The sequence below is a fragment of the Danio aesculapii genome, chromosome 7 (assembly GCF_903798145.1).
Source record: "Danio aesculapii chromosome 7, fDanAes4.1, whole genome shotgun sequence".
In the NCBI taxonomy this organism is placed as follows: Eukaryota; Metazoa; Chordata; class Actinopteri; order Cypriniformes; family Danionidae; genus Danio; species Danio aesculapii.
This window is the reverse complement of record NC_079441.1, coordinates 58,460,732-58,482,456: the sequence shown is the minus strand read 5'-3', so window position 1 is coordinate 58,482,456 and position 21,725 is coordinate 58,460,732. Positions and strand designations below refer to the sequence as shown.

At 38.5% G+C, this 21,725-nt stretch overlaps 1 protein-coding gene across 1 annotated transcript in view; it reads right to left on the bottom strand.

The window, feature by feature from the left end:
• Window positions 1-21,725, bottom strand: part of adam19a (ADAM metallopeptidase domain 19a) — a 218,183-nt gene that overhangs the window by 134,517 nt on the left and 61,941 nt on the right. Inside the window, exon 3 of the mRNA XM_056462266.1 lies at window positions 8,788-8,864. Within this exon, the coding sequence (XP_056318241.1) occupies window positions 8,788-8,864 (77 nt within the window). The remainder of the gene's footprint in view (window positions 1-8,787; window positions 8,865-21,725) is intronic.

The following is a 21,725-nucleotide window of genomic DNA, read 5'->3' as shown; positions in this document are numbered from 1 at the left end:
TTTCCCTTCACACCATCAATTTATACTTCTCCAATCACATTCTTTCCTGCAACACTCTCGCTCTCATATTAAGCAATATAAAACTTATAGTTATCTCCTACACCATGATTTCCTCCCGTCTCTCTATACAATGAACATAAAAGCAACCTTTTCACAAACCACTTGACCTTAAAGAAACCCACCATCTACTCCACAATAGCTATGTTTCCATCCACCTATTTTATTAGCAGTCACACTTGGGGACACCAAGATGCACATCATTTTGGAAAATGCGCATAAAAAACGTAATGATTGAAAAAAAAAAAAACTCAGATGGAAACACATTCACACATAAAAAAAAAAGCTTTTATAGATCATGTGATAACAAAAGTAGGCACAATGGGATGACATTAAATGGACAAACCAGTGAACTAACCACATTGAATTGTTGTTTTGATCATTCTACAGATCACAATAAGTGTGTCTTCTGTTAACACTTTAGTTTAGGTCACAATCCCCTAATCAAACATGCCACAATTACTTCAAGAACGTTTGGACAAACTGATATTAACAAGCTATATACTGAAAAGAAACACAATGAGAAAACATGATCTAGATGTATGGACAATTTAAATAGTTTTTCGGCTTATCAGTTCTCTTATTATTAACAACAACCCCTCTTAGAAAGGTTAAAACAATCTGATTTGGTGTGGTACACAAGAAAAAACACCACTTGATGCAATTTTAATGGTCTAATGACAATTATGGTTATGACAGATTTATGACAAGTTATGATGTCTGGTTAATGTCATGACAAAAACATTGACAGGTTTTGTTGTCTATGACAAAAACAGGTTGTGATGCATTTTGATTATGTCAAGTTGTCATAACAAGAACATCTCAAACATCTCAGACCATTACTAACACTACTAGCTACTAATTAGTTGTTTATTAATTAGCTAATTAAGGTTTAACACTTTATTTTAATGGTCCAAAATAATGTATTATGTATTTATTAACACTGTATTAATGTCATTTTAGCCTTAATTATTAGCTTGTTTTAGTCAATAAACTTAAATATTCCAAAATTAGTGCCATAATTAATGAAGATATAACTTTCACTGTTGAATAGGGGGTCAAATTGTTATCAGACACACGTTGTAGTTCCCATGAAGGGGAATGTCCCGGTTACATACGTTACCCACATTCCCTGAATAGGGAACGAAGATGTGTGTCTGATAACAGACATTTGGGAGATCTTATATGTCTGTTGTCAGATACACATTGTAGCTCCCATGAAGGGAAACTATGCTTTATCCACAAATGTTTTATGTGCTTTCCAGTTTTGTGTGTAAATCTAATTTGCATCTTTGGATGAAAACATAGCTAGTGGCATCACTAAAAATGACATGACCAACATCATCACTGCAGTCTCTTAAAATATCAAATGTTAAAGGACAAACTTCTGCATAAATCAGCTATTTGTAATTAAAAAATATGGTGAGATCCTGCTTGAATGAGATTAAAACTCATTACTCTGGGTTATAAACACTGCCTAAAGGATGCCCGTCATCTGCCTGTGTCTGTTCATTTACTCTCTTTAAACTGTCCATCAGCCTTTCAATTAAATAACAGCTAAGATTCAAACACCAAACATGCTCATTTGCATCACAAATAGGTTGGCTGTGCATAAAATGGCAAAAACCTTACACTTATTGTGAATATTCTGGCAAAAAATTACCTATTTCTGAATGTTATTTGTATTATGAGAGTCTCTTTGGTATTCTCATGGAGAAAAATAGCATGGTTCAGAGGAGCTATACACAAGGGGCTATTCAAGTAAATGGTGTCATAAGTCAAATTGAAGTAAATGAAGTTCCATAAAAAGGAAACACAAATATATGCCTGGAGGTTTTCAAGAGGTTGTTACGGTCACGTTATGGATCACCCATAATGCAACACAGCCATAAGACTAGTGACCCTTAACCTCAGCTGAGAGAGGTCAGAATGCCAATCTAATGTTAAACCAAAATGTGTTCAGGGTTAAGCTACCAACACTGCCTGTGCCAAACCTTTCATTTATTTGAATGGAGAGTGTATTAGAGCTGCAAGATAAATACATGATTATGGTGGCTCCAATATAAATGTCCTTATTTCAGTTTAAAATTTCAATCTCCTTCCATTTTACCATTTTGTACTTTGCAGCAGATTTGTGTGTGTAGTAAAACATGTATCTGCTCTGGTGGTGAATGCAGATTCATGGGCAATTTGAATAGTCTTTAAGCCTTTCGGTTCCCTTATTAGTAACAACAACTGGTTCTAAGAAATGTTAAACAATCTCTTTCACACATCCATGCACTGTAAGCAATTTAGGTTGTTTTCACACTATACAGTACCACTGTTTTTCTCAACAGTTTCCATTTAGATTTAGTTGTTTTCACACTGTTATACATTATACTTAACAGTTCCATTCTGTGTATGCAGTATACAGTATGTTGCTGTAGATTTAGAGTGCATTCGGGGACATTTATATTTATTAGTCACTGTAGATCTAAATACAGTAATGTAAAATAAGTTGCAGGCTAGGTAAAATTGGTAGTTCACTATTGCAACATAAAAATATTTTCAGAAATGAGTGATTAATTATATTAGATTACACACACACACGCACGCACGCACGCACACACGCACACACACACACACACACTCAATATTTTTTATAGCTGTATATAGTATGATATGGTTGATTTCATACTGTAGATCAACTGAATGTATTTTAGAATTTTAATTTATATTTTGGATTAAATACAGTAATACTACTTGGCTGACAAATTAACCACTATTTTATTACTAACATTTCAGTTATGTGTGCATTTGCCTTGATTTGCCATGTCATTCAGCACATTTTTGACATAAATATTTGGTTAGTGGTGAATATTTTTATGCAATGTTCATGTTTTGGGTAATGATTTATAAAATGGATAATTGATAATGGTCAGATAACATAAGCATTATATTCTGTGAGTCTGTTAAGTGCTCGACATGAGTTCAAAACACATTAATCCACTAATCAAACATGCCAAAATTACTTTAAGGAATTAACAATGATGTTAAACATTAACAAGTTATATGTTAAGTGTTAGCATGAGATATATGGACATTTTAATTAGTTTTTAGGCTCATCAGTTCTCTTATTATTAACAACAACTGGCTCTAAGAAAGGTTGAAACCATCTCATTTGGTGTGGTACACAAGAAGAAACAACACTTAATGCAATTTTAAAGGGCCTAATGAAAATTATGTTTATGACAGGTTTATGACAAGTTATGATGTCTGGTCAATGTTAAGATGTCATGACAAAGACACTGACAAGTTTTGTTGTCAATGCTAAAAACAGGTTGTGATGCATTTGTTTATGTCAAGTTGTCATAACAAGGACATCTCAAACAATATTACCAGATGAGCAAATGACAGTTGCTATAAGCATGTACAAATACCATTCATTTTCTTGACATGTGTCATGTCATAAATATAAAGGTGTCATGACAGTCTTATACCCCCTTCAGCAGTGACACTTGCATTATTCTGATCAGAACTAAACCAAACAGAACTTCAACAGTGACATTTATATTAAACTGATCTGAATCAGTTTCAGTTTAATTAGAACTACACCAGCATTCTACACTACTCTCCTGCCTACCTGATTTGCTGGAATATCGAAATATAATGATTGTCACTTTTTTCAATTTAACTCAACTCAACTCAACTCAACTCAACTCAACTCAACTCAACTCAACTCAACTCAATTCAATTCAATTCAATTCAATTCAATTCAATTCAATTCAATTCAATTCAATTCAATTCAATTCAATTCAATTGAAGTGCTACCATCTTATCTAAAACTAACTTCAACAAGCTGAAATGTCCCAGGTCACTGAAATGAATAGCTCAAAACTCCACAGGTAACCAGGGTATAACTGACAAAAGTTGTTAAAAATGTATTTAACCCTTGTGCACTGTTCAAATGTACTACCCTTTTATTATGTAAGGGATGAAAACATCCACTGAATTAAACGGCTGTAGAAATGCATCAGATTATTATTATTTTTTTTTTGCATAAATTTGTTAATCAACCTTAGTCCTGATTAAAACTACTAAATATTTTTATATAATACAGGATTTTAACTCTTTAATTGACAAATTCATAAATTATTTCACTGATTTGGTGAAAAACACACACAAAATGACGTATAAAAAGTAACTTTATACTGGATTTTTTTCTACCTTTTCATGTCTTGGACATGTGAACGATTAGTAACAACATTAGCTTTGATGCATTGTTAGTTTTTCATTTTTTCCTCTAATCTACTGTTGGTGGCTGTTTTTGCCCCATTGACTTCCATTATAACCACATTTGATGGTGCATAAATACACTATAAACAATCTATAAAAACCATAAACCTAGCTTTTTTTTTTGCACAGGTCTATGTAAAGGGTTTATGCTGCCAACTGATGATCAACTGTAAAAATTACAAATTTGACCTCTTCTCAACAGGGAAAATCACCAACAATCAAAAATGCATGATTATATGGTGTCACGGGTTTGTAATCAAAACAGTTTGGATATAAAGGAAGTCAATGAGGCAAAAACAGCCACCAATAGTAAATTAGGGAGAAAAAAATGAAAATCCATCAAAAACAATGCATCAAAAGCAATGTTGTTTCACATGTCCAAGACTGTGATAAAAGGTTTAAAAGAATCCAGTCCACAATTACTTTTTACATTGAAAATACGTCATTTTTTGTGTTTTTTTTTCCACAAAATCAGTGACATCATTTGTGAATTTGGCAATTAAACAGTTAAAAGCAATTTAGTAGTTTTGATCAGGACTGAGGTTGATTAACAGATTTATGCAAAAAATATAAAAAAAATATTTATCTGAGGCATTTTTACAGCAGTTTAATTCAGTAGATGTTTTCATATAACAATAAAAGGCTAGTTAATTTGCCCTGATTGTGTTGTTGAGCATGTTCTCAAAATATGTGTCAAAAAAAGATTTGTAATCAAAAATCATTCTGCTAGCTGACACACAGATCAAGTTATGGCCAAATTAATGCTCAAAACCACCCCAGAGTGGATGAAAACATGCCCAACAGTACATAAGTTAAAATTAGATAGTAAAGTAAAATTTAGACTTTGTTTTTTATAATTTTTTTTTTTACTTGATGCCATGAAAATCCCCCCTTTGAAGTATGTTGTTTTTCAAGACCTAATAATCATATAGATAGTGCAGTTTTATTATTAATTTGAACCTTTTTACATTTACATTTACTTTTGTAATTAATAAAATAACCATGTTCACCCCATGTTTGCATGGGTTTTCTCCATGTGCTCCGGTTTCCCCCCAAATCTAAAGACAAGCGTAATAGGTCAATTGGGTAAACAAAAATTGGTTGTATCCGTCACATAAAATCTATGCCAGAATAATTTGTGGTTCATTCCACTGTGGTGACCCCTTATAAATCAGGGACTAAGCCACTTCATACTTCATATGTACTCTTGACAAAACTTTTCACAAAACAGACACCTCCCGCCCTTCACTCTGAAATTAACCTTTACATGTCTTTAAGCTCTGCTTCTGTTGTGTGTTTAAAGCACTTCACTGCAAGACATTCAGTGTAAAGAAGCAATTAGTCAAATGACATATACACTCAAGCTGTGCACCTTCTTATATCTATTATAAGAGAGCTCAGTCTATAGATTGAGTGCATTCATTAAAAAGTCCTCAAGCTATCCTCCATTTCCTGGGCCCATTTCTATGCGGCTTTGATCTAGATTCTATGCCAGTCTTTTATATCCCGACTCCCATTTTCTTCACTTCGACCTGCTTGGAGAGTACTTTGTCTTGTAAAAACTCAAAAAAAAAGTCTGCCGGACCGCTCTGGGGGTTCCTTGGAGCCTCAACAATACTCAGGAAGTCGGGCTGCTCTGTGTTTATGTGTGTCAGTGCGTGTGTGTGTCCTTTTTCTTCTGACCTACATTTGCAGAAGCAGACTGGCCAAGACTGCGAGGGAATGCAAGGTTCATATGTGGATAAAATAAACATTAACTCTGCCAAGTAGCATTAATGTGCTCCTGCAATTCCTAAGGAGGAAAAGACAACTCATTCCCCAAGGCTTTCAGTACAGTCAGGCTCCAACCATGACTCTGAGGTTCCACTCAGCATTTGGCAGAGCAATCAGTGGGTGATGGAGATACCTGTTCACCATCTCTGCCACTCAGGTAATTATTCAAGCACACTTCCACAATGTGAAGCAGTTTCCCAATTGTAGATACATTCAGCACAACCAGCACGGAACTTTTACATTGCTGATATGGGAATAGGGAGGAAAAACTAATCACATTCATATGAAAAGTTTTTGAAAAGCTATATAATTAGATATATATAATTATATATAATTATATATACCCGCAACATTTCAACTGTTAAACAATTATAAATGTTTGCTAGATTTTTCCTAACCTCAGTATTTCGGCAGTAATTCATCCAATTAAAAATGTATCTTTCATTTCAGTTTAATATTATTTGTTTAATATTATTTGTTAAATATTATATATTTTAAGCTTAAAACACAGTTAAATATAAATGTTTTTGATTAAGAAATATTTGTTTTGACTAATGTAAAAATTTAAGGCTACTCACACAGGCCAGTGCATGCGTATTAATCCTGGTGTGCGTTTCCAAAAACCATCGTTAGCTAACTGAGGTCGCAAGTTCCATTGTTACAAACATAGTTTGTTGATTTGGCCTTTCCCAAATCCATCTTTCCAACGAACATTCGCAAACTGCACTGCAGTTGCTTGCATGCTTGTATGCTTGCAGCTACACCTGTGGAGCTGCAGTTAGAAACATAGTTCCTGGCTGTGTTCTATTCCCAGTTATCCCTCCTGTGCCCTATTCATTTAGAACATTCTAACATTTAAACTTAGAATATTTTTTTTTCAAAAAGCATTAAAGTCATCACTCTTAGGTGTAATTTGCTTTTAAAGTATTTTAAAGTACAGTTCAGTTTTAGCGATCTTCATGTTTACAATTGTATTCCCTTCGCAGTGCACTTTGTAAACATTTATATAATTTTGAACACAGCCGTGGCTCATGACGAAAGCTGACCTATTATTTAAAAACGTAATTTATGTTACATCTCCAAAGCTTGTGAAAACAAAAAAAAAAAAAAAAAAACACAGCATACGTTAATGCTTTTAATTTATAGTAGGTTATTTATCAAGTATCTGTACTGTATATGACATAAGCCAGTTGGTTAGAACATTTGTGTAGTGGTTTGCATTTTTAAATTGACTTTTTAAATTTCCTAATAAATAATAAATATTAAATTTCATTTCTTAATAAATAGCCACGTTATTTATTTATTTATATGATTTATATATGATATTAGAATACGTGTTTGCTTTCGGAAGTGATTTTATATTTTAGAATAGAATATTGAATATTCTTAATAACATTTGTAAAGGAAACAGGCCCTATATGTGCCATTTATAAATATTTCAATTAATATGAAAAGTGAGAGCATGTTTTTACCAAAACTAATATTGGACTTATTTTTTTTAATGTGTGTGTGTGTGTAAAACAATATAATTTGCACAAAGAAATTATGGGGTTCTTCTCTAAAGAAGTTGTTACCTCCCCATTTAGAGCATCATAATGATAGTTTTAAGTTATAACTAACGTGGTTCAAATGATGTCACTATATCGTTCTTTTACCAAACGACGCATTGTCCTATGATAGTTCAGCTGCGAGTTACATCATTGTTTGGGAAACGCACCCCTGGTTTATACTCGGCGTGTTTGCTAGTTCGATTGAGTTCGCTTTGGGTGCGCGCAACATAATTTCGGCTGGTGGATTGGAAAAAAGCGTCTGGAAAGGGACTTTTCAGGGAGCAAATATTTCAGTTTTTAGCAAACGTTTACGATTCAGAAAGCACTTAAAATGACTGATGCTGTGATCAGGCCATGCACTACTGAACAAGGGTGCTGATTGAGATGCACCCTATGCGTCTAATTATATAATGGGCTATATGTAGATACAAACACAAGAAAAACTATTTTACAAAAATGAATGACTTTGCATTGACTGCTTAGCTTTATTATATAAAGATTATAGAGATGGTCTACTGTATATTTATAGTCTCTATTATTTTAATTATTATTATTATTATTATTATTATTATTATTATTATTATTATTATTATTATTATTATTATTATTATTATTTAAGATATTGATCAGAGTAAACTATTTTTACCTTTTTAAAGGGGTATCCTTATTTTGATCAAGCATTAATTATGGGGGTCAAACTTCACCCCCCTGTAATTACACATTGAGAACAACACCCAAATCTCCACATTATTAGCTGCCTCTAGATGCATTTCCATGCTAATTATCATGTATTCAACACAGCAATTTGAAATGCAGTTTGCAATAAAAATCTGTCAGCGGTTTATTAAGATATAAAATGATTGGATTGCTTAATCTAATACGCTTGCTCATTACATCTTCAATAAAGGCTTTTTATTTGCCAGAAGTAGTCCAGTCATGACTGATGAGATGGGAATTATGAAATCCTCCAATTAGTAATTAAGAAGGATGAAAGAAACATAATAACCAGTCATATAATTTGCAACTGTGTGATTATATCCGGATGTGCTGCAAAAGTCAGTTCATCAGTGGCTTGTAATCAGATTCAGATCGGATCAATTATGTGTATGAGTCATTTAAATTGGTTACTTACTGATTCCGTTCAACTTGTAGAACCAGCTTTAAGTCCTGTGCTGAGACCAGAATCTCCCCACTCTCTGGAAACTTGTCCTGATGAGACAAAAAATGACAACTTAAATTTTAATTGACATCCATGACATTCCTGAGTTTTACTTACTCCCAGGGCCATTTATATCGAAGCTGTTCCATAACCTCCAGTTTTTATGAGGTGGGTTGTTAGCCCAATGCTCAACCCCCAATTTGGAGGACCAGGACATACATTCAGATACTTTAGCTCACTCAATTCATCTATACCTGGAGGAAACCCACGTGAGCACGGGGAGAACATGCAAACTCTACATAGAAAAGCCAACTGACCCAGCCAGGGCTCAAACCAGCAACCTTCTTTCTGTGAGGCGACATCGCTATCCACTGCGCTACCATGTCACCATTTATATACAGTTAAAGTCAGAATTAAAAGCCCCCTGTTTATTTTTTCCCCAATTTCTGTTTAACGCAGAAAAAAAAATGTTCAACACATTTCTAAACATAATAGTTTTAATAACTCATTTCTAATAACTGATTGATTTTATCTTTGCCATGATGACAGTAAATAATATTTGACCAGATATTTTTCAAGATACTTCTAAAGCTTAAAGTGACATTTAACGGCTTAACTAGGTTAATTAGGTTAACTAGGCAAGTTAGGGTAATTAAGTTATTGTATAACGATGGTTTGGTCTGTAGACTATCAAAAAAATACATAGCTTAAAGGGGCTATTAATTTTGACATTAAAACGGTTTTAAAAAATTTAAAACTGGCTTTATTGTAGCCGAAATAAAACAAATAGGACTTCCTCCAGAAGAAAAAATATTATCAGACATATATATATATATATATATATATATATATATATATATATATATATATATATATATATATATATATATATATATATATATATAAAACAGTTCTATCTGGTTCTTGAATCGATTGGCTGATAGCCGTGTGATATTCAGCAAATAACAGCACTTGTCCAGCCTTTTAACCCTTTACCCTTGTGTATTATTCCGTCCACATACAGCGACAGGCAGAGGAAACTTAACAGTTTGACAAATATCGCTGCTGTTGGACAACATAATGTATTTTTGAGGCTTTTTTAGTCATAATGTCGTTGTTTAGGCTGCACGTATGCAGTTTATTAATAAGAATATTGCCTATTTTAAAATATTTATAATTTTGGAGCATCAGATTCAATGCATCAGCCACCATCAGCCTGTCTGAGCAGACCAAAGAAAGTGACAGTTGACATTCCGCCACAAAATGCTGACAAAGACCGAATAATAAGTCCTTAGGGGAGAAAAACAGCATTTTCTCAGCGTAAATCTCAAACTACAGCTGAACAAATTGTTATTTATCAGGTAAGTGACATTATGAGTCAATCTCTCTCTTTTATATTTTGTAATGCTTTATTTATACCACAGAAACTGGAAGTGTTTACTTTGCTCTGGCTTTTTCGGGGTTAATTATTGTGAAAAACCAATTGCAACAGAGAAATACTGGGGAATTTTTGTAGACTGATGGCATTTCATGCCAATCAGCCATGTAATCCTAAAATGTAAGCAAAAATCACCTGTTTTGTCATCACTTTAGACAGTACACTGGAAAATCATTCAAATACTAGCTCTAAAGTGACGTTGGTGAAGTAGCAATGGTTTCCGCTTTTCTGACGTCAGCTGCAGATGTGAATGAATGGTGGAAGAAAGTTGTTCCATGTACAAAAGGATTTTTAGACTCTCTGTGTTTGATTGTCCTTTTTATACACACGATTATGTAGTCGAACTGTTGTATAAACGCAATATTACACTTGTAGCAGTGTGATATGGCTGTATATCATCAATGGTGAGACACTAAGGCACTGAGCCTGCAGCCTCGAGCCAACGCACGCATCCCATCAGTGCCAATATACATATTACGCATATATATATATATATATACACGCATATATATGTTATACTGTCAACCTGTTAACTCAATGAGTTAAGTATGTCAAGTATCTATCTATCTATCTATCTATCTATCTATCTATCTATCTATCTATCTATCTATCTATCTATCTATCTATCTATCTATCTATCTATCTATCTATCTATCTATCTATCTATCTATCTATCTATCTATCTATCTATCTATCTATCTATCTATCTATCTATATCTGTCTGTCTAATTTTACACTGTTTTGTAACACTGTGCATTAAATGCTATTATTTAAAACAAAAGGCTTGATTTGATTACATTTTATAATAATTTATTCAATAAACATTGTTACAAAAAAATCACAGGAATGCTATTCTTTTCAACTTTCTATTTGTTAAAAAATACCGAAAAATACTTTCCACAAAAATAAAAAGCAGCATGACACAGCTGATAATAATTAAATAAAAAACTCTCGATCAGAATATTAGAATGATCTTTGAATAAAACTGTGCAAATATATGCTGTATACATCTTCAAAACGTACGCAATTTACATGCTGCTATTATTTCATCATACATGCAGCCCTGATGAACTTTCAAAAACAATAAAAACTAATATCCCTCTTGAAACATTTGAAGCATTATAATTTTTGGATAATGTCAGTTTATTTTTCAAAGCTTCAAAAATATGGAAATCCTAAAATCCTCAGTAAAGAGCCCTTTCCAAAAAATCCAACTGTGTCACCCAAAACAAATGCGGCCTTTTTGAAAGGAAAATTAGCTCTCACTCTTTTTTTTTTTTTTTTTGATTCTGCTGTGCACTTTAAGCCTGCCTTTAAAGGAAGGCTGTGTTAAAGTCAGCAGGCCAGAGCTAGCGTCTAGCATGTGTTTGCTCCTCATGCGCTGCTTGTGGTTAGCTGTGCTAGCAGATAAAACAGGTAGGAGGCTGAAAACTTTGATCTGCCATGTAAACCCTTTCCAAGAAGTCAGACATCAGTAGACATGAACTCCTCCCTCCAGCCATCAAAAGTCCTGTGATACAAATGGAAAATCTCTAAGTCCAGCAGCAACCAGTCAGTCAGATGTTTTACCAGCCTTGGGGAGAACATTGTATAAACACTACCCCTATAGGGACCGCACATGAAATGACTGAAGGAGCTGTGAAAATGAATGATTCCAAATGTGAGGCATTTTGCTGCTAGCACATTTCGAGAAAGTAATTCGATGGTGGCAGTGTTTGTGAATCAAATTAAGCTAAAGGATCATCAAAACAGTATTGAATGCTGACAAGAATAACAATCAAAAAAGCTTGATGGAGAAATGTGTGCTATTACTTCTCTAAGTAATAATCCAATTTTCATTTGGCGGATGATAGAATTGGTGGAAAAAAAAGAAGCAAAAAAACGTATGTTAAAAAACCAAGACAGAAATGAAGCAATCCCACAGAAACACCCTTAGCAACTGCCTTGACATCCACCCAAGTAACCACTCGTATCTGCTTTAGAAAATGTAGCAAGCACAAAGCAACACCCTCAGCAACACACTGGCAACCACATACAACACCCTAGAAACTGTTGTACATGCAATAGTAGGAACCTCATAGCGACCACATCAGCAACGCCCTGGAAATCCCCATAAGACTATTGACTTTATGATATTGTAGGCCAACACCAGTCATAGGCTGCGTCTGAAATTGCCTGTACTACTCAGTAGGTACTGTATTTGAATTTAAATGTACTACTTGACAGTACGTTCTATACAGTATGAATGTGAATAGTATGAATGGAACTTGGTTGAACTACATCCACCATTTTGTCACGATCATGTGACCTACTCACATCATTAGCGCACGCTTCACCCCCATTCATGAATTCTCTTGTGGTGCATCATAGGATCATGGGATTGATACTGTGAAAGCTAGCACAATTTTCAATAACTGAAAAAAAATAATCTTATTAAAAGTATCAGATTGATTAAACACACTTTATAGGCTAATTTATTAAAATAAATTACATGATATTATTAAGTGATATGTTTTATTTTTTATCAACTCCTATTACGCCTTCACACTTTATTCTGTTGTATGGCTTTAACATGTAGGCCTATATATTGGGTTGTGTTTATAAAATTCACATACACATATTTTAGAACATCGAAAGTAATTAAATTTCGTGCCTTAGGGGCGTCAGGCGGCGCAGTGGATATAGCACAATTGCCTAACAGCAAGAAGGATATTGGTTCGAGCCTCGGCTGGGTCAGTTGGCATTTCTGTGTGGAGTTTGCAAGTTCTCCCCGTGTTGGCTTGGGTTTCCTCCGGGTGCTCTGGTTTCCCCCACAGCCCAAACACATGCGCTGTTGGGGGACTGAATAAGCTAAGTTAGCCGTAGTGTACTGTATGTGTGTGAATGCAAGAGTGTGGTTTTTTTTTTCCAATGTTGGGTTGCGGCTGGAAGGGCATCTGCTGCGTAAAACATATGCTGGATAAGTTGGCGATTCATTCCGCTGTGGTGACCCCTGATTAATAAAGGGACTAAGTCAAAAAGAAAATTAATGAATGAATGAGTTTGAACTGTATAAGTGAATGACGAGCACAGATAGAAGTAGTACGTACACAATGAAGAACTTTTGACCATTCATCATCTGAAAAACATGGTTAACATCTGATTGCCAGTCTAATTTCATCTTCGACAAAGATGAAGATTCTGACATTATAATAAATGAGAAAATTGTTTTATATATGTTAGAGACAGCACCCTTGTAAACTTATTTCCAACATTTGATCAATCTCTTGTTTAAGAGGTGCATGGGGAAGTAAGAAAATGTATTTTTTATAAAATCAATCAACCAATCAATCAGTCAATGTTGGAATCAACAACTACATGGCAACAAACATCGAATTTAATCCCCAAGCTATGTTTGCATGGGCAAGCACTACTCATACTTTCTTTGTAAAATGTAACAACAACCATACACTTAGCAACAAAATAGAGAAATTACCAACCTACGTCACACAACGTTTCATGGGTTGAAAAAAAAAGACCGGTTGCAATAGCAAACATGTCGTGTTGTGCGGTAGGATGCCAAATGCGAAAGTCCAAAAATAAAAAACGTAACTTTAACTGTACACCACACTGCTTTTAATGCCAACCGCAGACGTCTTTTGCTAAAAGGGAGGTGAATAGAGTGACAACCTAATTAAAAATGCTTGACTTGCAGTTCTCATTTTATATCAGGTAAGTTCACGCTACGCTGAATCATACACATTACTCATTTTTGATTGCAGCAATGATTTCAGCAAAAACAGTTAAATATGTTTAATTAAACTGCGGACACTGAATGCTTAGAATGAAATGTAAACATGTAAGTGGATGGACCTGAGAACGCCGCAACATTAATTTTGCTGAATAACTGCTTATCACTGGGTGACAAGCTGTTATAATACGTTGAAAGCATTATGTAAATAATATATATAATATGTAATCAATATAACTTATCTCTAATACAACAAGAAACTCTGTATGGCATCGGATGTCATTCCCTCTCTGTAAATGCTAGCACTACCGGTTTGTTTCTGCAACCTCGTTGCGCAAGCATCCTGAATGTTTACAAATCGGTAATTCGTCTATTAGAACTGGCAAGGTTAGTACAACCAAATGACAATATATATTTCGAACCACATTGCAACTGCATAGAAACACCCTGGCAACCTCCTAAAACTCCCTAGTGATTTGGCACTCATGTTTTCTTGGAGAAAAAAAGAAAAACTAGTTTCTGATGAAACCAAGAGAGGATTATTGGAACATTAAGACATGCTTTCTATGTGAGGAGAAGAACTACATTAGAAACCTCTGGACTACACATACAGACATCTGTCAGAATGTTCTAGGCTGAGGGAGAGATTCGCTCCACAGGATAAAGGAAGACATTCGAGACAAGTTCACTTCTCGCAAATCAAATGGGGGAAGGCTGAGATAGAAGCAATGAGGAGCTGCAAAGGGGGTCAGTCTTCCTGAACATGCAATCACTTACCAACCCCGAGAGCTTCATGCCACTGTCAAAGAGACAGGTGAAGGGACGAGAGATGATGTCAGAGGACAACCAGAAAAATGGATGTTAGAAAAGGGGAGCTAAAAAGATAAAAGATGAAGACACAAAGACAGACTGCTTGAAGTGATTGGAGATGACAGAAGTTGCTATAATGTTCTGAGTCAAGTCTTGTAAGTAATGCTTTTGGAATACAGATCCCCAGTCTTAGAAGTCAAAACATGACGGCACACCCTAAATCTGTTAGCGTTTAACATTTCATTCTTGTCAAATGCTTGATTTGTGCTGGTTTTGAGTCAAAGGCACAGATAATTAAGTCTAGGCCACTCTGGGAAACTAAAAAAACAACAACAAAAAAGATTATTTGCTGAATAATAGATTGAATAAATTGTACCTATTTCCCCAGACACCTTTTTGCTGATGACCATATCTTGCCTTTAAAAAAAAATGTAGATTAAGTAAACCCTTTCGGACTCCTCTCCAGACTCTTCATCACCTCAGTTTAAATATTTATTTGAGGGGAATCATTTGTTCCTCTGTTGACATGATTACATCTGAATGATAAATGAAAGAACAACTCAAAGCCAAGGGGAGGTGGGCACTGAGGCGTGTGGTACCCGCAATCCCAGAGCTCACGCTGGGTTGTAAGCTTGTAGTCTTGTGAAAGACTGCACCATACTGGGCCTTTACGTTTCTGCCAAAGCAAGCGAATCAGTGTTATATTTTCATCCATAACAGAACATATTAAAAAGAAATTTTTTTTTTTACAAAAGAATAGCTGCTCAGTATTATGATTCAAAATCTTTTTGAATGTTTATTATTGTCTTCATTTATTTATTTATTTTAGTGCATGTTCCGCTTTATACATTACTGTTGCAAAAAATAGCAATATGTAAAATAGCTGTTATGAAGCGGACAGGAGACAGAGGTAAGGAAACGTTAGGGTGTTTATTAAATGACAACAAGGAGCACATGAAGGATAGCCAGGAGGATCAGGAATGATGTTGGGGTCTTTTCCTCCGTGGCTGGGTAACAGGAATACACGAGGATGGACAGCACACACCAGATACAGCTGACAGAGGATGACACAGACTTGGAAGGACTGGAAGACAGGACGATTCGGGAGGACCAGGAAGACTAGGAGGAATACAAAGAGAACAGGTAAGTAAATCGTTTGTTTTAGCTGAGGATGACTACGCTGAGTGGTCGCTCAGTTGTCCGCTTTCGTCGAGACGAGCCCGGACAATGAGCGACTGGAGTGCTGTGCTTTTATCTGGTGCTCGTGAATGTGATGCAGCTGTGTGCTCATTAGAAGTCAGGTGATGGTGATCTTCGTGAGTGGGGGTCGTGAGAGCCTGACCAATCCATGACAGTACCCCCCTCCCCAGGGCCCGCTCCTGAGGGCCGACACCTCCGACGCCGTGGTGGTCTCCCTCTGCCTCTAGGCGCTGGGAACTCAGGGTGGCTCTCATGAAACTCCACCATGAGACTAGGATCGAGAATATCAGCTCTGGGAACCCATGTCCTTTCTTCGGGGCCGTACCCTTCCCAGTCCACCAGGTACTCCAACTGGCCACCACGACGTCGGGAACGCAAGATCTCCTTCACTGCGTAGACGGCTCCTTCTTCTAGGAGCAGTGGAGGAGGGGGTTCCTCTTCGTGGTCAGGCTCTGTGGAGGGAAGAACAGGATCGTGATAGGGTTTCAGGAGTGATACGTGGAATGTAGGGTGAATACGGTAGTGAGAGGGTAATTGTAGTTTGTAGGTGACGGGGTTAACCTGTTCCACGATGGTGAAGGGACCAACAAATCGGGGACTTAACTTGCGAGAGGGCAGTCGCATGCGTATGTCCCGGGTGGATAGCCACACCTTTTGTCCGGGTGTGTATCTGGGTTCTTCAGACCTTCTCCTATCGGCGGTTACCTTGCTTCGACGGACTGCCCTCTGCAGATGTTGATGAGCCTCGTCCCAGACTCTCTCGCTCTCCCGGAACCAGTGATCCACTGCGGGGACATCAGATGGTTCGCCATCCCAGGGAAAGAGCGGTGGTTGGAAGCCCAGGACGCACTGGAATGGCGTGAGTCCGGTGGAGGGTTGCCGCAGTGAATTTTGGGCATATTCTGCCCAGCCCAAATACTGGCTCCAGGAGTTCTGGTGACCACTGCAGAAGGTCCTCAGGAACCGTCCCACCTCCTGAATCTTCCTCTCTGTCTGCCCGTTGGTTTGGGGATGATATCCAGAAGAGAGGCTGACGGCCACACCTAGGAGCTTGAAGAAGGCTTTCCATAGACGTGAGATGAACTGTGGACCTCTGTCCGACACAATATCTTCTGGAATACCAAATGACCTGAAGACTTGATTAAAGATATTGTCGGCAGTTTCAAAGGCTGTGGGAAGACCTTTCAGAGGGATTAGTTTGACAAACTTTGAGAATCTATCTACTATGACTAGAATACAGGTATTACCTTCTGACGAAGGGAGGTCAGTGATAAAGTCCACTCCTAGGTGTGACCAGGGACGGTTCGGAATCGGCAAGGGATGGAGCTTTCCAGCGGGTAGATGACGTGGGCTCTTGGATTGGGCACAGTCCTTACAGCCCTGAACATATTGCCTCACATCCCTTGCCATGTTTGGCCACCAGAATCGTTGGGATACTAGCGAGAGAGTATTGTTGATCCCTGGATGTCCAGTGCCTAGCGAGGTATGTAAGGAGTGGATCAGATCTACCCGGTGTTCAGGTGGTATGAACTGCCGATGAGGAGGGCATCCCGGCGGAGCAGGGGCTTCCGGAGTGGCAACGACTGGAGGAGCGTTCCAGGTGATCGGACAAATGGAGATGTGTTCGGGAAGAATCTTCGTTGGGAGTTCTTCATGATCGTGATGCTCGTGTAAACGAGAGAGAGCGTCTGCTCTTAGATTCTTGGGTCCTGGACGATAGGAAATGGAGAAATCAAAACGTGAGAAGAAAAGTGACCATCTGGCTTGACGTGGACATAGTCTCTTGGCCTCTTTGATGTATTGGAGGTTTTTGTGATCTGTGATCACCTGGAACGGATGTTTGGCTCCCTCCAACCAGTGACGCCACTCCTCCAAGGCTGGCTTGATTGCTAGAAGCTCCCTGTCTCCTATGCTGTAATTCTGCTCCGCCGGGCTCAACTTCCGAGAGAAATAGGCACAGGGATGCAGTCGGGGCGGTGTATCATGATGTTGAGATAATACTGCCCCGACGCCGGTGGTGGATGCGTCCACTTCCACCACGAAAGGAAGATTTGGGTCAGGATGAGTCAGGAGTGGGGCCCTTGTGAACTCCTTCTTAAGAAGGCGGAAGGCTGCGGCTGCTTCTTTGGTCCACTCCAGTCCTTTGGGTTTACCCTTGAGGAGATTAGTGAGAGGTGATGTAATCCTGCTGTAGTCCTTGATAAACCGTCTATAAAAGTTAGCAAACCCAAGAAACCTCTGGAGCTCCTTAATGGAAGTGGGTTCTGACCAGGATAGAACAGCCTCAATTTTCTTCCCATCCATACGTATACCGGTTTGGTCAATGATGTATCCCAAGAAATGAATCGACTTCTGGTGGAATGAGCATTTTTCCGCTTTGAGGTAGAGGTGATGTTCTCTCAATGTGTGTAGGACCTCCGCAACGTGTTGGCGATGTTCGGCCTCACTCCGGGAGTAAATGAGGATGTCATCTATGTACACTATTACACAGTGGTGAAGAAACTCCCGGAGGACTTCATGAATGAAGTTTTGGAATACGGAGGGGGCGTTGACCAGACCGTAAGGCATGACCTCATATTCATAGTGGCCAGTAGGGGTCACGAATGCTGTCTTCCATTGGTCCCCCTCACGTATTCTTATCAGATTATACGCGCTGCGGAGGTCCAATTTAGTGAAGACTTTAGCTTCTCGGAGCTGTTCCAAAGCGGCTGGTACCAGAGGAAGGGGATATCGGTATTTTACTGTACCGTTATTTAGGACCCTGTAGTCGATGCATGGACGCAGCCCTCCGTCCTTCTTGGCCACAAAGAAGAAGCTTGAGGCGGCTGGTGATTTTGAGTGACGTATGTACCCCTGACTCAGAGCCTCCCTTATGTAATCTTCCATTGCCTGATTCTCTGGAAGCGAGAGCGGGTAGATCCTACCTCTTGGCAACTGGGCATCTGGAACTAGGTCGATCGCGCAGTCCCATGGCCGATGCGGCGGTAGCTGGGAAGCTCTCTTGGGGCAGAAGACATCATGAAAGGAGCTGTACTCCTTAGGAATGTGGATAGACTGCTTCTCAGGAGGGCTCTCGACCGATGTTGCAAACAAAGAAATGGGGTTCCGACCTTGAAGAGGGAGATTTGGAAAACAGGCAGGTGTACATCCAGATCCCCATTTCTTTATCTCTCCTGTGCCCCAAGAGATGATGGGATCGTGCTTCACCAGCCACGGGCGCCCTAGAATGATGTCCATATTTGCACCCTCCAGAACCAGAAATTGAATCCTCTCTTGATGTAACAACCCCACTTGAAGAAGGATGTCTTCGCATTGTCGATGGATACGGGTCGAAGATCGAGTGCACTGGGTTATCGGTTGTATCTGGTATATATGCGAGGACGCCTCAGTACGGAGGTGGAGTTGACGACAGAGGGATTGGGAGATGAAGTTCCCTGCTGACCCGGAGTCGATGAGGGCTGTGACAAGGAGAGAAATAGAGGCAGTAGTTATTTGTACGGTGGTAGTAAGTGGTTTACATTGTTCAATATTCGTACTGAATACACTCACTGAAGTCCGAATGGGACGAAGGGGACACTCCATACGGGTGTGTCCACTGACACCGCAGTATAGACACAGACCCCGGGTCAGCCTCCTCTGTCGTTCCGCTGATGTCAGTCTTCCAGACTCTATTATCATGGGTTCTGGTTCTGGAGAGGCTGTTGACTCAGGCGATTGGAGGAGTGCAGACGAGGGGGTGATGGTGTCCTGTTGATAGGAACGGAGACGATCGGAACATCGGAGAGAATGTTGGATGAATCTCTCCAGACCCATTGTATCATCTAATGTGGCCAGTTGGATTCGGAGCGTGGGTTCCAAGCCGAGCCGGTACGTGGTCAACAACGATCTCTCATTCCATCCACTTGCAGCTGCTAGAGTGCGAAACCGGAGAGCATATTCCTGTGTAGATAGAGTACCTTGCTTTAGATGATACAGCTGCTCTCCAGCGGCTACTTCCCCATCAGAACGTCCAAACACCTCTTTGAAATACTCCGTGAAGGTAGTGATGGAATTCATGACCGGCCCGGCTTGGTTCCAGATCGTCTCAGCCCATTTAAGTGCAGGTCCAGAGAGTAGAGATACGATGTAGGCGATCTTCGACTTATCTGTGGGATATAGAGAAGGTTGCATTTCGAATATGAGGGAACATTGTAACAGAAAACCATTGCACTCCCCCGCTCCGCCTGAGTAGGGCGCTGGTCGGGCCATGGGACTGGAAGGAAGGGCCGAAGAAGAAACTGTGGAGGCGGAAGTGCTCGGTGCTGGTGGTGCGTTGGAAAGTGGAGCTGGTGGCTGTAGAATCCGCTTCAACTGGTCCACCAGCTCTTGAAGGTGATCGGGGGTGCTCATGTTGTCGTCGTTAAGGTCCGGGCTTCTGTTATGAAGCGGACAGGAGACAGAGGTAAGGAAACGTTAGGGTGTTTATTAAATGACAACAAGGAGCACATGAAGGATAGCCAGGAGGATCAGGAATGATGTTGGGGTCTTTTCCTCCGTGGCTGGGTAACAGGAATACACGAGGATGGACAGCACACACCAGATACAGCTGACAGAGGATGACACAGACTTGGAAGGACTGGAAGACAGGACGATTCGGGAGGACCAGGAAGACTAGGAGGAATACAAAGAGAACAGGTAAGTAAATCGTTTGTTTTAGCTGAGGATGACTACGCTGAGTGGTCGCTCAGTTGTCCGCTTTCGTCGAGACGAGCCCGGACAATGAGCGACTGGAGTGCTGTGCTTTTATCTGGTGCTCGTGAATGTGATGCAGCTGTGTGCTCATTAGAAGTCAGGTGATGGTGATCTTCGTGAGTGGGGGTCGTGAGAGCCTGACCAATCCATGACAATAGCATCATGTACCGTGACATTCTGTGTTTGAATATGCATGTTTCTGAATGAGTTTAGATTGCTGCAGTGGAAAAGAAGACATGTAAATATATTCAGCTTGATATCACATGGCTTCAGAGGAATAATGGGCATACAGTTGAAATCAGAATTATTAAACCAGCTTTGAATTGTTTTTCAAAGACAAACAGAGCTGGGAAATTTTCACAGTATGTCTGATAATATTTTTTTTTTCTGGAGAAACTCTTACACGTTTTATTTTGGCTAGGATAAAAGCAGTTTGTTTTTTTGTACCATTTAAGGTCAAAATTATTAGCTCCTTTAAGCTATATTTTTTTCGATAGTCTACAGAACAAACCATCATTATACAATAACTTGCCTAATTACCCTATCCTGCCTAGTTAACCTAATTAACCTAGTTAAGCCTTTAAATGTCACTTTAAGCTGTATAAAAGTGTCTTGAAAAATATCTACTAAAATATTATTATTGTCATCATGGCAAAGATAAAATAAATCAGTTATTAGAAATGAGTTATTAAAACTATTATGTTTAGAAATGTGTTGACAAAATCCTCTCTACGTTAAACAGAAATTGTGGAAAAAATAAACAGGGGGGCTAATAATTCAGGGGGGCTAATAATTCTGACTTCTACTCTAGATCATTTTACATATATCTGTGCTGAAAAACTATAGGAAATTATTGTATTTAAAAGGGTACTGCATCATGATGTTTAAAAATTAGGACAATAGAAGTGATAATTGCCATTTTAGAGAATAAAAAGTTCAACAGTCCCAGTAGGGCCCAAGTATGAGTTGAATGCAGAAAAGTTAAACAGTGGAGTCTAGTCA